Source organism: Lepisosteus oculatus, chromosome 1 (assembly GCF_040954835.1).
Source record: "Lepisosteus oculatus isolate fLepOcu1 chromosome 1, fLepOcu1.hap2, whole genome shotgun sequence".
Taxonomy (NCBI): domain Eukaryota; kingdom Metazoa; phylum Chordata; class Actinopteri; order Semionotiformes; family Lepisosteidae; genus Lepisosteus; species Lepisosteus oculatus.
In genome coordinates, this window is record NC_090696.1 from 35699747 (window position 1) to 35711674 (window position 11928).

General features: G+C 40.6%; 1 protein-coding gene across 1 annotated transcript; it reads right to left on the reverse strand.

Annotated features, from left to right (window-relative positions):
• Positions 1–57: 57 nt before the first annotated feature.
• chmp3 (charged multivesicular body protein 3) lies at positions 58–10521 on the reverse strand. Its single transcript, XM_006629634.3, has 6 exons — positions 10383–10521; positions 8836–8896; positions 6657–6836; positions 5134–5255; positions 3966–4080; positions 58–3430 (listed from the first exon to the last, which is right to left on the reverse strand). Exons 1-6 carry the CDS (start codon positions 10425–10427, stop codon positions 3291–3293), a joined length of 663 nt encoding a protein of 220 aa, XP_006629697.1. The 5' UTR covers positions 10428–10521; the 3' UTR covers positions 58–3290.
• Between the last annotated feature and the right edge of the window lie 1407 nt (positions 10522–11928).

Below are 11928 nucleotides of genomic sequence, written 5' to 3' on the forward strand. Positions count from 1 at the left end.
CAAATTTTAACACATTGAAATACATTTTTCTCAGTTCAATAACAAAAATTCAACACATTAATGAAAGTTTTTTTTTATTATTCAAAAGCATTCATTTCTCTAGAATGAAAGACTTACATTACTCATTTACAAAATTATTCCCCCTTCCACCAAGTCAATGCGTTGTACATAGTCCTTTATCAGCAATTATAGCTGTGAGTCTTCTTGGGTATGTCTGTATGAGCTTTGCACATTTAGATTGTGGAATTTTTGCCCATTCTTCAATGCAAATTTGCTCCAACTCTTGCCAAATTACATGGAGAGCGTTGGTGGACAGCAGTTGTCAGGTCATACCACAGATTTTCAATTGGATTCAAGTCTGGGCTCTGGCTGGGGCATTCCAGAAAACTAACCTTTTTTCAAGCCATTCCTTGATAGTTTTTGCCATGTGCTTTGGGTCATTGTCTTGCTGGAAAATGAATCTTTGCCCTAAATGCACATCTCTGGCTAACTGAAACAGGTTCTCCTCAAAGATTTGCCTGTATTTGGCTCCATCCATGTTGGATCCAGTTCCTCCTGCTGAAAAGCAACCCCAGAGCATGATGCTGCAACCAACATGTTTGACAGTAGGGATGGTGTTACCTGGGTGCTGGGCTGTATTTGGTTTGTGCCAAACATAGCACATTGCTTTCAGGCCAAAGAGCTCAACTTTAGTCTCATCAGACAACAGAATTTTCTTCTAAAAGATTTCGGGTTTTATCACATGGCTTCTAGCAAACTCCAGGCGTGACTTAATGTTGGCCTTTCTCAGAAGTGGCTTCCTTCAATCCACTCTCCCAAAGATGCCGATTCTGTGAAGTGCTGAAGTGATTGTTGATATCTGGACAGTTTCTCCCATTTCAACCAAAGAGCTCTGCAACTCTGTCAGTGTTGTATCTGGCCTCTTGGTCACTTCTCTGGCAATTGCCCTTCTTGTCCAGTACTCAATTTGGTAGGACAGCCTGATCTTAGTAGTGTCTGGGTTTTGCTATATTTTTTCCATTTGTTTTTACAATGGACTTCACGGTGCTCCTAGGAAGGTTTAACGGTTTGCCAATCTTTTTATAACCTTGTCCGGCTTTTATCCTCCTAACAACTTCATCTCGAAGTTCCACGGGCAGCTCCGTGGTCTTCATGACAACAGAACTGATCTGATCTGCTGTTTTAGTTGTGAGACCTCACCAAGTTGATATTTATTGTGCAATCAAGCAATTGAACACAGGTGTACCTTGTTAATGTATTTAGGGTGATCTCTCAAGACAATTGAAAACTTCACCCAATTTAGGTTGTTAAAACAAAGGGGGTGAATACTTATCAATTAAGTCATTTTCAGATTTTTATTTTTAATATAATTCTGAAGACATCAAAATACTTTTTCATTCTAACATTATAGATTTTTTTGCCCTCGTTATGATTCCAAAAATGCAATGCAAATGCAAAATAAACTGAATACAAAATAAAGCAGTTCTGTTAGTTGTACAGGAGTGAACAATTTGTATGTTTGAAAGAAAATGAGCAGACTAATGCTAAATGTTTCATATACCACCACCATAGTACCTGACCCCTTGTATCTCAAATGAATTGAGACAGAGAACATGTCGCTTATCATTGAGGAATAAGCGGAACCGTATCGGTGTATAATCTTGTTTCATAGATGGTTTTCAAAGCTCAAATCTGCAACTGGTGCAGTTTAATGCAGTAACAAAATGCTGCCATTCTAATTATTTTGAATGTAGAAATCTTGTTAAATGTGGAAAATTGAATTTTCCAAGGTAACTATGTACAATATTACCTGTTACAAAATGTGTAGTCTATTTTTTTTAAGTTAAAACTGAACCAACAAAGTGTAACAAATTAACAGCAGCTTTGGATCCTGAATGCCTTTAAGGTTCTTACCCTATCATTGATATAGAGCAAGGAAACCTTTGTCGGAAAAGGGACATTTCTTGTGAGATGATGAGATTATAATTGTCTCCTAAAATTCAGGCAAAGCATTTCATTCTTTAACAAATTTAATTTAAAATTATTTGGTTCTTCTGTTGGAATTTCTAATCATACGTTCACATACAAATCTGAGAGGACACAAAGAAAACTTCTGGAGTGCAGTAATCTTGGTAGACAGAGCGTAAGGGTGCAGTGTAACTCATCACTGATGACTTTTCAGCAAGAACATGAGAACAATATGGAGTATCCAGTCCTTAACTTTTGAACTCTTGTTGTATTAGTTCCTTTCTCCAACACCTAGTCAACCATAAAAATGTGAAAGCATTCTACCACCATGTCCCTCACTGAATACTCAAACTTAGAATACTTAGTACTTTGTGTAGATTGAGTTCTAACTGCATTTGATTCAAAGTTAGTTTTTAATGTGTTTGTGAAACCATTTCATGAAAGGCTGGCAACTCAATGGAAACAATCCTGGTTTGAGGCAAACTAGAAGGAAAACTAGAGGCAGCAACCTCCTTTTTCTCAAAGTCACCTATAGCTTGACACTTCTTCTTCTGTAAAGAGTGTAATCTTGTAGAATGACCATCTGCTGAAAAGTACTTTAAAAACTGCAAAAATGCACAATAAATGTATATAAGAGATGTGCATACTATTGTTGAAGCAGTTACATCTTATTTTATCATTTTTACAAGGAAGACGCAATGTTTTGCAAACATTCCATTTGTCAAAAGAATATGTGGTCTTTTCCCTTGAACCTGAAAATTAAATCACTTTAGAAGGTGGCGGTTTCAAATCAAGATTACTGTATTTCAAAACGCAAACTTGCAGGAGCATTTCTTCATCCCAAACCTCACATCTTTTTTTTTTTAAATGGAAATTCAAACCAATGGAAAATCAAAATAAAATCTCTGCAGTTACACTTACAACTTTCAAGATGAAGATGCCCAATAATATTGAAACTTTAGAAATGTATAAGAATGTATAAATTTGTGAATTAGAGTTCAAAACATCCATCAGTCTTCCGATTCAATTTGTGGAAAAAATACTACCAAGAACTTTGCATGCATCCTTTTCCACAACACCTTTCACAAGAAAGGATATAATATATATATAGTGCCACAATGGCAAGTATTTTTGTACATTTAAATTCTAGTGTTTTTAGAACCAAATCGTCTACCATAAAACTCAGACAAGAACGATATTCATCGAGCAGAAACGGGTAAAGTGCAGGATCTGAGAAAGGAGAGGACGAGGCAGAAAGGCTGAGACGCTAGCAGGAGCTCCCTCACACTGAAGAGGTCTCCACACATGGAGCCGCCAGGCTCTCAGCTGCGCAGGGCTGCCAGCCGGGACTGCATCTCCTCTATGTCCTCCTCCGGTTCGTCCTCCGAGACGGGGGCAGGCCCCGCAGGCTCCATCTCGGGCAGCTCGTCTGTCACTTTACTGGGAGCCTTACCCAGAGCGCCTGGAACGCAACAACGCATGCAAATGTCACTGCTTGCTCCCTCTTTCATCTCAGGTTCTGTCATTCTTCTGGTACTCTCCTGGATTGTTTCCCTACAAAAGCCCCTCACACTAAGAATGGGAGTAACTGAATGTCTCGGAATACGTACTCTGTGGATTTTAAGTCAGACTGTCATTCTAGATCCCACAATCCACTTTGTGCTCTATACATCCTTCCTACTGCACCACCCTCCCCCACAAAGACTCTGCTCAGAAGCCCTGAAGCCCTAATGACAAGACAGGAAATCATTTGGGATCTAACCTTTATGGAAATGATAATCAAGGATTTTGAAAGGGATCACAAGTGTGCTGAACAAGGTTCTCTGAGCCAGTGTATTTAATATGTAAAAGGAGTATTAGATCTTGATGTTGTATACTTCCCAACTTTTTCAAAGTAGACAACTCTAAATTCCTTTCCATCTCTGAAAACAAAGGCTGGTACTATCTTTAAAGGCCGTACAACTCTCTCAAAAATCTTTGGACAAGAAGATGGTTACCTGCTGTAATCTCAAAGAGGATCCTGTCCACCTCCGCCTCTGCTGCCTCCTCCATCTCTTCCTCATCCTCCATGCCTTCAAAAGTGTCCTCCAGCATCTCTTCGATGATCCCAGCCTGGGGGCAGGAGCACTCACAGCGTCACACACATGGACTGCGCCATACACGATCAACAGCTCTCCAATACTGGAAGTGCATGCAGAGAGCCCCTTCATTACTTCATTGGAACATTTCACACTGTATGTCATTAAAGCTGTTTAAATGTAGAAAGGGATTCACATTTCCTTTTTTTCTCTTGTAGCTTCATGGTGTTTTTCAATGTTTTAATTTAACATTTTAAAAGTATTTCTTCACAGAGAAATACCACTGGTAATGTTTCAGGAGTGATGGCAATACTGTATATAAAAACCTTACACATAAAAAAGAGTGTGAGAGTGTTCATTCACAAAATCACTCAGAGGGCAGAACAGCAGACTTTGGCAAACATTAAGGCTGTAAACAAGAGGCCACACGGTCCACCTAGCTTTTGTGTGAATACCTAATTCATCCAAGGATCTTATCCAGCCATTTCTTCAAAGAAGCCAGAGAATCAACAAGGTGTCTCATTCCAAAAAAAGATTGCAAGCCTTCGTCAAAGTCAGAACTGCATTCTGATTATTAAATATGTAAGTATAAAGAGTCCATAATGTACTGCACACAAGAACAAACACGGTGTAAACTGAAATTATCACAATATGGTGGGTTGCCCACTCCTGGTGATAAGAACTGATGGGAGAGAAGAAAGTGTAAAAATCTAAACAAGGCAAGGCGAACATTTTCAAGGAAAACAAACACGCCTGGGAAGCCTCTCTTTCGTTTGTGAAAACGTAATTGACCAAAAAACAAATACTACAGATATCCACATGTCTGAAAACAAGGGAAAATCTTCCTTTTGTAGGGGTTTAAAGGTTCTGACTCATGTCTTCAGCAAACAAACTCATATCTGTGGTGGCAAACAATGATTAGAACTGACCCTACCTGAGTAAATAAATTAAACAGCCAGCTTTCCCTCAGCCTCACCCTCTCTAATCTTCTCTCCTTACTAAACTCGCCATTCAGCTCATGTATTGGGGGTGGGTCTCACTTTCTCTGTGGAGGATTTGCAGGGCTGAGTGTCTGACCTGCCCTCACCTTCATCATTTCCTTGGAGAGCTCCCTCATGGTGGCCTGGATCTCGGGGACCTTCACCAGGCTCTGCATGGCCTTCATCACGTCCGTGCTCTTCTGCAGGGCCCCCGCCACACGCAGCACGGCTGGCAGACATGACACAGCCACACGTCAAGACTCGGCCAGCACTCGCAGCTCCAGCCTCCCACACACCTCCATTTTCTGTCAGGACTTTCTCCTTTATCATCTCCAGATCCGTCTCCCACCTCTGTTTTTTTAACTACAGGTCTTCAATGTTTTAAAGCTTTTTAATACTTGTTAGCTGTATTCCTGTACCATGTAAAACTCAGATGGTCCTTCTGCTAATGGACCTCTCCCATTGATCTGTCAGTTTCCTGTCCCCAGTCTAATGGTAACTCAATATACTGTAACACAACAGAGAAGGATGTAAGTTGAACTTGTAAAAGATTTAAATACTTAATATTAGCTATATTATTAAAATCTTACTCAAATACTTTGTAAAGAAACATTCTACATAACCTTTACATCTTTGTACAATATTTACTAAATTCTATGACTGCTTGATGTAATATTGCAATGTCCCTGCAGACAGCAATGACTATTCAACTAAACTTGTCACTCACAACTACTCCACTTTCAAACAGTAATGGAAGAGGCCTAACTAGGATTGATCTCCATCCTGTTTTGTAAACATTCAGCATTCAAGGTAAAGGAGAGGGTAAGCCAGCACAAACATGGCTTTCCTGATTTTCCAGTTATTTGTTCTTTTATGTTTTCCATCACTACTGCACACTCTAAACACCAACTACAAAAAGGTTTTGAGGCAAGGCCACAAATAATCACAGCACATCAAAACCTGCATTATATCTGTCTTTATAATACCTTTCATTTAACCCCTTAAATAACCAGAACAGTCAATATATAATCAACTGAGGAGCTGCAGAACAGCCATTAGACAGCAGGACATTTACTAGAGTAATATTAATGAAATACCCTGTCCCACATGGGACCTGAACTTGTAACTCTCTAGTACAGTCTCGAGCCCTGACACTCCACACTGCTGCCAAACATACAAATGTCCCCCAAGTGGAACTCTAAAAGTCTCCACCAAATGACACTGGTGTAGTGTGATAAGACAAGCACTACAAACATATCAATTGCAAAAGATATTCAAGATGGACTTCCAGGATTTCTCATATGAGGCATCCCTCAGTGCCCTGTAGAAAATATGCCCATGGTCGTGGTGCTGAACCAGTTTCCTAGTGGAGGTGCAGAACTATATTCAGTAACTCAGGCAGACTTAAGACTTTTTTAATAAGGGAAATAATCCCATCTTTAAAAAAAGAGGAGGATCCGTGAAGCGAATAAAGAAAGTTGGTTAGCAAATTACCAAGCATTTATTGAAATGACTTCTTCAGCACAGGCACAGACAACCAATATGTTCACAACTGTTGTATAATTTTATCTCGTAAGAGTCATTATCAAGGTGCAGAAGTACAGTAGTGTGATGTGTGTGGCGTACTCACAGAGCTGGTTCTTCATGCTGAGCAGCACAGAGTTCATTTGGGCTTTGGAGGAGTACAGTTTGTTAACGGCTCTCTTGGACTGGATCATCTCCTTGGCCAGGATCACACACACATCCTTCTGGCCCTTCTTGGCAGCATCTTTAACGGAGCGTTTTACTTTTTCCTGTTCCCTCTGGATGTCTAAGACAAAGCGAGGTGTCTGAGTATTGTTGACAGAATGAATAAAAGTCACTAACTTCTTGTGCGACATGAATGATATTCTTTCTCATAAGAAATTAGTTGCCTTCGTCAAGCCAATACAAAAAATAATACTACTACTTTTGTGTGCGTCAAAAAGCTGGGCGTATCTCAGTCCTTAAAGAGATACCTCAACTCTTAAGTATAGTTTGTGTCTTTTATCCTGGAATTACCCTCATCTGACCCCTCACCATGTGCCACCGTTGATATAAATGATAATTATTCTCATGTCCTGTTTAATTAAGTTTTTGCTATTGTACACCAATAGCCATTACATCATAAAGCTACACTCTTTTATACGTTTAGACTTACTAAATCAAGAGGTTCCAACTCCGATGCTGGAAAGTCCCGATCCAGTTATTCTTACAGGTCATCCTTGCTCAAAGGGATTAGACCACCAACAATTATTTTCACTAACAACAGACTGTTGCACCCCTTAATGCAGGACCTGGAGACTTGCAGATTCGTTCTGAATTTAAGTTGGACAGGAGGTGAACTTTAGATCTTCCATTCCATGTCTTTGCTCCAGCTGATGCTTTAATTCAGTGGTGGCCAGCAGCAGGGCCAGCTTGGCCGTGATGAGTCGATTCACTCATCAAAAGGAGCAGACTGGAAGAGCCCTGGCTGCCTACCCCTTTCCTGAGGTACTCTACCGGCCCTGGCTACAGTCCAGCCTCCCCCCTCGAGTTCATGCTCAGCTGCCACACTTTAATTCCAGCTCAATGTCAAACGCAGCATGGAACCATGACAGAACACAAGAAAAGTTGCTCATGAAAGGAGGCTATTGGGCCCATCGCTCTTGTTTGTTCGATTAGAAGTTAAGCAGACTTCAAACTGAATCCAGCTCTTTCTTGAAAGAGTCCAGAGTCTGGTCTTCAGCCACTGAAACATCTGTTCCTGCTACCCAGAGTTCATTCTGTAAAGAAGTGCTTCCTGCTCTCCATTCTATTTCCTTTTACGTTTCACAATTGGAAACATGTTCTTGTTCAATATGAAATAAGATTCTGCTGGGTAAGACCTGTCCTTTTTGAGCTCTCTTAATTTCATACATTTTCAAACCATTTCTTCCAATTCTGGACCACAGAGGAGCCGGAGCCTATTCCGACAAGCAACGAGCAGATGGTTGGTACACCCTGGCAGGACAGCAAACACGAACAAGGGGAGAACATACAGACTCCACATAGACAGCACACCAGGTTCAGAATTGAACCCAGGGCCCTAGTGCTGCAAAGCAGCAAATCTAGCCATTGAGCCACAATGCGCCCATATCACACATGATTAAACCATTAACTATATAATAATACCAAGATTATTATTGTCAGGATCCTCATTTGTAATGACATACAGTCATTCTGTAACAAATCAAGGATTTTACAACCAACTTTTTTAGATTTCAATTAAAACTGTTATGTTTAATTATGTTAGTTCCAAATTTCAAGAGCGCTGGACTAGAAACTAAGAAGTTGTAGCTGTCAGTGGATTAGCAGCTTTTCTAGGATTCGTCTCAGGGTCCACTAGAGCTACAGACAAGCTTGTAACATTCTGCTGGAAGTGACGTGGTCAATTCAGTTATGAATCACCTTGGTTTTAATGGAGTATTCATTTTTTTTCAAGGTAAATGTGACATTTTCAATGAAGTTGTTCTCATTAATAATTTTACAATATGTATCTGTGCACAAGGACAAAACAATGATTACCTAACGAGGGACCCATAAAGCAAGTGTGTTTTCCTTAAGAGCTCTACAGTCACTACATGAGTTATTAAAATAGCTTGCTTTTGTCAAACACTTTCATAGTGGGGAATTCATAAAGAAGGTGAGATCTCACCATAATAAGCTGTAAATTCCTAATCAGCAATACAGAGAGATAATGTTTTAATTCACGTCTGTTTAGCGAATTCCACTGTGAGTACCAAGTGCAGTGTTTGTAAACCAACACTTACCTCTGATCTGCCTATCAATGACACGCATCTCTTTTCGGATTTTGAGAGACCATTCATTCACCTAAAGAAAAGAGACAAATACAGTTCCAGGTTAATTATAAATCCAATCCTTACCAATAACTGCAGCCACAAGGTCCCTATGTGTGCTGTGGGGAGGAAGGACATAAACGAGCAAGTGCAGACCCAGGCAATTCAGATGACAGTCACTTGACACTACATAGAGGTAGTGGATACAAAAAGGGAACTCTACTACAAAGTCACTTAATAGGTAGCTGGGCCATCACTTGCCACCAACTAGTGGCACAGAGTCTACCAGTGTGTGGAATTCTGCAGGAGGGGTGTGGCACCATTCTCCCATGAGAAAGTCAATCAACTCAGGTCTGGCTGAAGGAGTTGGATGGAGGCATTGTTGCAGAATAACTTGTAAATGCTCGACTGGGTTCAGATCTGGTGACTGAGAAGTCTGTGATGTGTGGACATGTTCATCAAACCCCCGAATGACCACACATGTGTTTGCTATTGTCATCCTGGAAGATCTTTCTTCCCAGCTTCTCAGCACTATTCAGTAACGATTAGCGTCAACCTTGCTGTCTAAGGGAATGAGTATACCCAATCCATGCCAGGAGAATGTGTCCCACAACATTACAGAAGCACCAGAACTCTTCCCTGTTGGAACCAAGCACTCGGAGCTGTGGAGATCTTGAGGTCGGTTCCACATGTTGAGAACGTGGTGAAGGATGAAATGCAGGCTGTCAGGGCTGTTCAATACATCTCCTTCGCTAGGATGTTTGTTGCTTGTCAAGCCAAAATCCCTCTCTACTCATTTCTAGAGGAGCATCACTGACCTTGCTTCCAGGTGTAAGCTTGGTTTGCTCCATAAACCCAAATGCTTCCAATAAAGAAGTATTTCTTCTATCCTATTCCTCCTATTCTTAGCCCTAAAACCACCTGTTATCAGGGTTAGGTTAGGGTAGAAGCCTGGGATGGTGTTGCTCGACATCATTTAGATAGTAACATGAAAAACACAAAGTCTGTGTCTTTGCTAAAGGGCCTTGCATCTTAACTTAGGCAGAAACAGCTGTTCTCTTTGCCAAATTCAAACCGCACTGCACCAAACCTGTAGGTGTGTTATTGATAACAAAATGCAGCAGTGATTTTAAACGTGCATTTGTTACTTTTTGCATGTGTAATTAACGCGCGATGCAAAAATGCTACTAAACACGACAGACAACGCTCGTGGTTTAAATGGTAAACAAAATGGCCTCAAACAAGTACTCAGTCAAAGCGTAAATAGCAAAAATGGTATTAAAACGCGGTTACACAGGTGTACTACAATGTTACTGGATTATTAGAAAGAAAACACAAATGTGACAGTGCCACACACACGGCTTGGCTGCCGAGCGATTCCCCCTACTGACAGAGAAGCCACTGTTTACACCGGAATACGCACAGCAGGGGAAAGATGTTTCTGCCTGAAAGGGAGACACAGCCATCTATTGGGAACCGAAAGCAATGCCACAAAAACTCACAGAAAGCCCCTCACTTACCAAGTCCTTTGGCGGTCTCTCTTGTGTTTTACCGAACAGCCCCATTTTCTAAAGGTAACCCAGACCAAACCCGTGAAGTTAGTAAACGCACAATACGCTCCCACTTCCTACTTCCTGCGTGACGTCACCGAAAGGGGAGTGGGGTGAGGGAGCTGTTACCAAAGGCGCAGTGGGTGTGTGTCGGAAAACGTGCTTCACAGCACTTGGCGTTTATTTTTTTCACTGTCCCGACATTTTGTTTTTTTTTTTTATTTAAAGCCCCTGGGTTTGCTGCGTGGTAAACATACTTAGCGGTACATGTGATACATTATGTTTTTATTTTTACTACAACAATAACAAATGTCATGCATTATAAATAATAAATAAACAATCCTTACACTTATATAGCGCTTTTCTGGACACTCCACTCAACGTCCTATACAGGTAATGCGGACTCCCCTCCACCACCACCAATGTGTAGCCCCTTCCTGGATGATGTGATGGCTGACAAAGTGCCTCAGTCCGCTCACCACATATATCCACACCTATCAGTGGAGAGGACTACAGAGTGATGAAACCAGTTCATAGATGGAGACTCTTAGGAAGCCATGATTGGTAAAGCCCAGGGGGAAATTAGGGCACTGGGGTAACAACCATACTCCTTTCAAGAAACACCCTGGAATTGATAATGACAACAGAGAGTTAGGACCTCGGTTTATGTCTCTTACAAAGGACAGCACCTTTTTTACAGAATAGTGTCCCTATTGCTATACCTACTGGCCCCACTAACACCTCTTCCAGTACCTTAATAAATACCTTAATTTTGTCTCAGGAGGTCTCCCATCCTTCCATCCAGGTACTGCCAGGCTCACACCTGCTGAGCTTCAGTGGGCTGCCGGTTGTGAGTTTTAGGATGATATGGTTGCTGACCTTTATATTTTTCTGGATTTTTCCAAATAGACTTTTATATTAAAAAGGGCACAGATTATGACAAACTGGAACAACTAATACAAATTTCAGAGTCGAAGTTTAGTCCACTTATCCTTTCAAAAGTGTAGAGGAGAACATTATTTAAATAGATACATTCCTTGAAGGGTGTTGAGTGCTCCTGAGAAAAAGTTAAGCTTTATCGGTTTCTGTTTTCTAGACTACACACTTGAACTTTTATTAAATAAGGCATCCCACCAGAAATTCTCAAAGTATTGTTCTGATAGCAGCAACATTTTTAAAGAAAAGATTCAGAGTTAATAGATAGCCACAAGTAAGAATAGCATGTTAATCTAAAAGTTCTTCTATATTTTACAAACATTCTGAATGATAGCAATCATGTTTTAAGGTAAGCGTATAATCATTATTTTTTTATATTATTTTTTTATATGTTGGCCTCAAAATGCGTTTATCTGTCCACTGGGTTCAGGTTGTTTTTACTCCACTCCTCCCCATGAATTCACTGCTCCTGTCAAGTCATGCCACAGGAGTAATTAGCTGGCCTTACTCAGTGGGTAAGATTTAATATCTGTCGCTACTTAAATCCTTCTTTTCGTCATTCAGTCTCATGTCTCTTTAA

What these genes read in the sequence shown, in the direction of transcription:
- chmp3 (XM_006629634.3), bottom strand. Translation starts at nt 10,427, where the DNA reads ATGGGGCTGTTCGGTAAAACACAAGAGAGACCGCCAAAGGACTTG. An exon ending in AGAGACCGCCAAAGGACTTG is followed by an intron (nt 8,897 to 10,382) that starts GTAAGTGAGGGG and finishes TCTTTTCTTTAG; the next exon opens with GTGAATGAATGGTCTCTCAA. An exon ending in TCTCCAAGGAAATGATGAAG is followed by an intron (nt 4,081 to 5,133) that starts GTGAGGGCAGGT and finishes TCCTGCCCCCAG; the next exon opens with GCTGGGATCATCGAAGAGAT.